This window comes from Nicotiana tabacum, chromosome 3 (genome assembly GCF_000715075.1).
Source record: "Nicotiana tabacum cultivar K326 chromosome 3, ASM71507v2, whole genome shotgun sequence".
NCBI lineage: Eukaryota > Viridiplantae > Streptophyta > Magnoliopsida > Solanales > Solanaceae > Nicotiana > Nicotiana tabacum.
The window spans coordinates 71,679,809-71,681,540 of NC_134082.1; the positions used below are offsets into that span (position 1 = coordinate 71,679,809).

A 1,732-nucleotide genomic window follows, 5' to 3' on the forward strand; every position below is an offset into this window, starting at 1 on the left:
AAACATATGAACTCCCATTTCTAATATATAGTAATAACTTAATTTATGTATACATCATCTAATCTAGTCACACTCATTTGTATGCCCACTTCTAGCGACAACAATAAGAATTAGTGCAGCATTTATATGCAGTCTATGCTGGCCAAGCTTCATTAATTTTCATTTCTACGACATTTTCTTTACACGCACATTACATGTTTGAAGTGGGATAATATAATCCGCGTTTGTGTTTACATAATAGAACAGCCAGGTTGATGATCATATGAATCTCTAACTTGATAAACTGGGTACTGAGGATAGGTGTAGTAATAGGGAGTTTGCCACTGTGACATGGCCGCAGCAGAAGCTTGAGGCTTCGTATCAGAACCAGCTTTGTCCTTATTGCCGCCACCAGCAGCAGAAGCAGGGCCTACGCTGACCAGTTCCGCCTGCCTCAAATTCTTTCTGAGCAAATTTGTCAGTGTCACAGCGTCAATATCATCTCCCACCACTTCTAACTGATTTTTCCCATCCCCTCTCATAGCTGCTGATTCCACACTAAGTAAAAGAAGAGCAATATTAATTAATCCTGATGACTTCCACAATATTTTGATTGAAACCATTAAAATAAAGAACTGAAGGGAAACAAATAATCAATATATACCTGGCTGAGAAACAGCAATCTTGAAGGCCTTGGACCGATATTTCTGATCATTCCCATTTAAGGATAATTTGATAACCACCTTTTGCTGCCCAATTTAAGAGCACATGTTAGTAAACAAACCCGAACTATACTACTACAAAGATAAGAATCGCTGCTTTGTTATTAAAATGACAACAAATTATTAGATATGCATACCTTCATTTTCTGGGTTGTGATGTTTCCTTTGCTAACTTGCGGGGGGTTGGGGGAGGGGGGGGGGGGGGGGATTTTCGAAGTGCTTTGAAGTTGCAGTGAAGAACATGTACATTTTGAGAGTATTTATAGATGGAATTTCGCCTAAGCCCCAAGTACGTATGATCCACATAAGCATATTTTTGGGTCATAGAGAAGTCAACAAGTCAGGCTTAGTCTTCTTTTTCTTTCATTTAATAAGCCACGTTACATGCTATCCTCAGGAATTGAAATTTGAATGCGTCGTTGCAAGTACATGTGGGAACAGATCCCTTACCAACCAGAGAACTTATCCTAGATGCATGCCAAACTGACACTCGAAGCAGTTAGCTATATTTATACCGCAATTATGATATAAATTAACCCCAAAATTGTTAATTCCGGATTCGAAAATTGAACCAAATAAGGGATAAAATAATCCATATTATCCTTTATTCTCTTATCCCCCAAACCAAATGTCCCCGTAGTGATCCAATTTTACGAAGGATAGCGGTAAAATTGCTTAAACCGAAATTGTTAGTTTTTTTTTTTAATAAAATCGTAGGTATATAACCGTATCGATAATTAGGTTAGATTTTTTTATTTTATGAAAATAAACCGAAAAATACTAAATCGTACCAAGTAAATATACATGTGAAAAATATATTTATATATTAAGTTTAAAAATAATTAAGCATTAAATTTTTCCTTGTACCTTGGAATTATGAAAATCCTAATTCTCAAACCTATTATGCTACTCCTACTGAAACTAAATTATTTTTAGCATATTCACTAGCAAGACACAAAGCATGTTAGCGATTATGAGTAGCAAATTACAATGTACCGAATATATTTCCTTTCGTATGATTTAGATTATTC

At 35.6% G+C, this 1,732-nt stretch overlaps 1 protein-coding gene across 1 annotated transcript; it reads right to left on the minus strand.

The window, feature by feature from the left end:
• Positions 1-230: 230 nt before the first annotated feature.
• LOC107782687 (uncharacterized) lies at positions 231-602 on the minus strand. The gene has a single exon (XM_016603612.2). It carries the CDS (start codon positions 600-602, stop codon positions 231-233), a length of 372 nt encoding a protein of 123 aa, XP_016459098.2.
• Positions 603-1,732: the final 1,130 nt, after the last annotated feature.

Bases quoted from the DNA above. Each gene is read 5' to 3' on its own strand.
- LOC107782687 (XM_016603612.2), bottom strand. From the start codon at position 602: ATGGTTTCAATCAAAATATTGTGGAAGTCATCAGGATTAATTAATATT.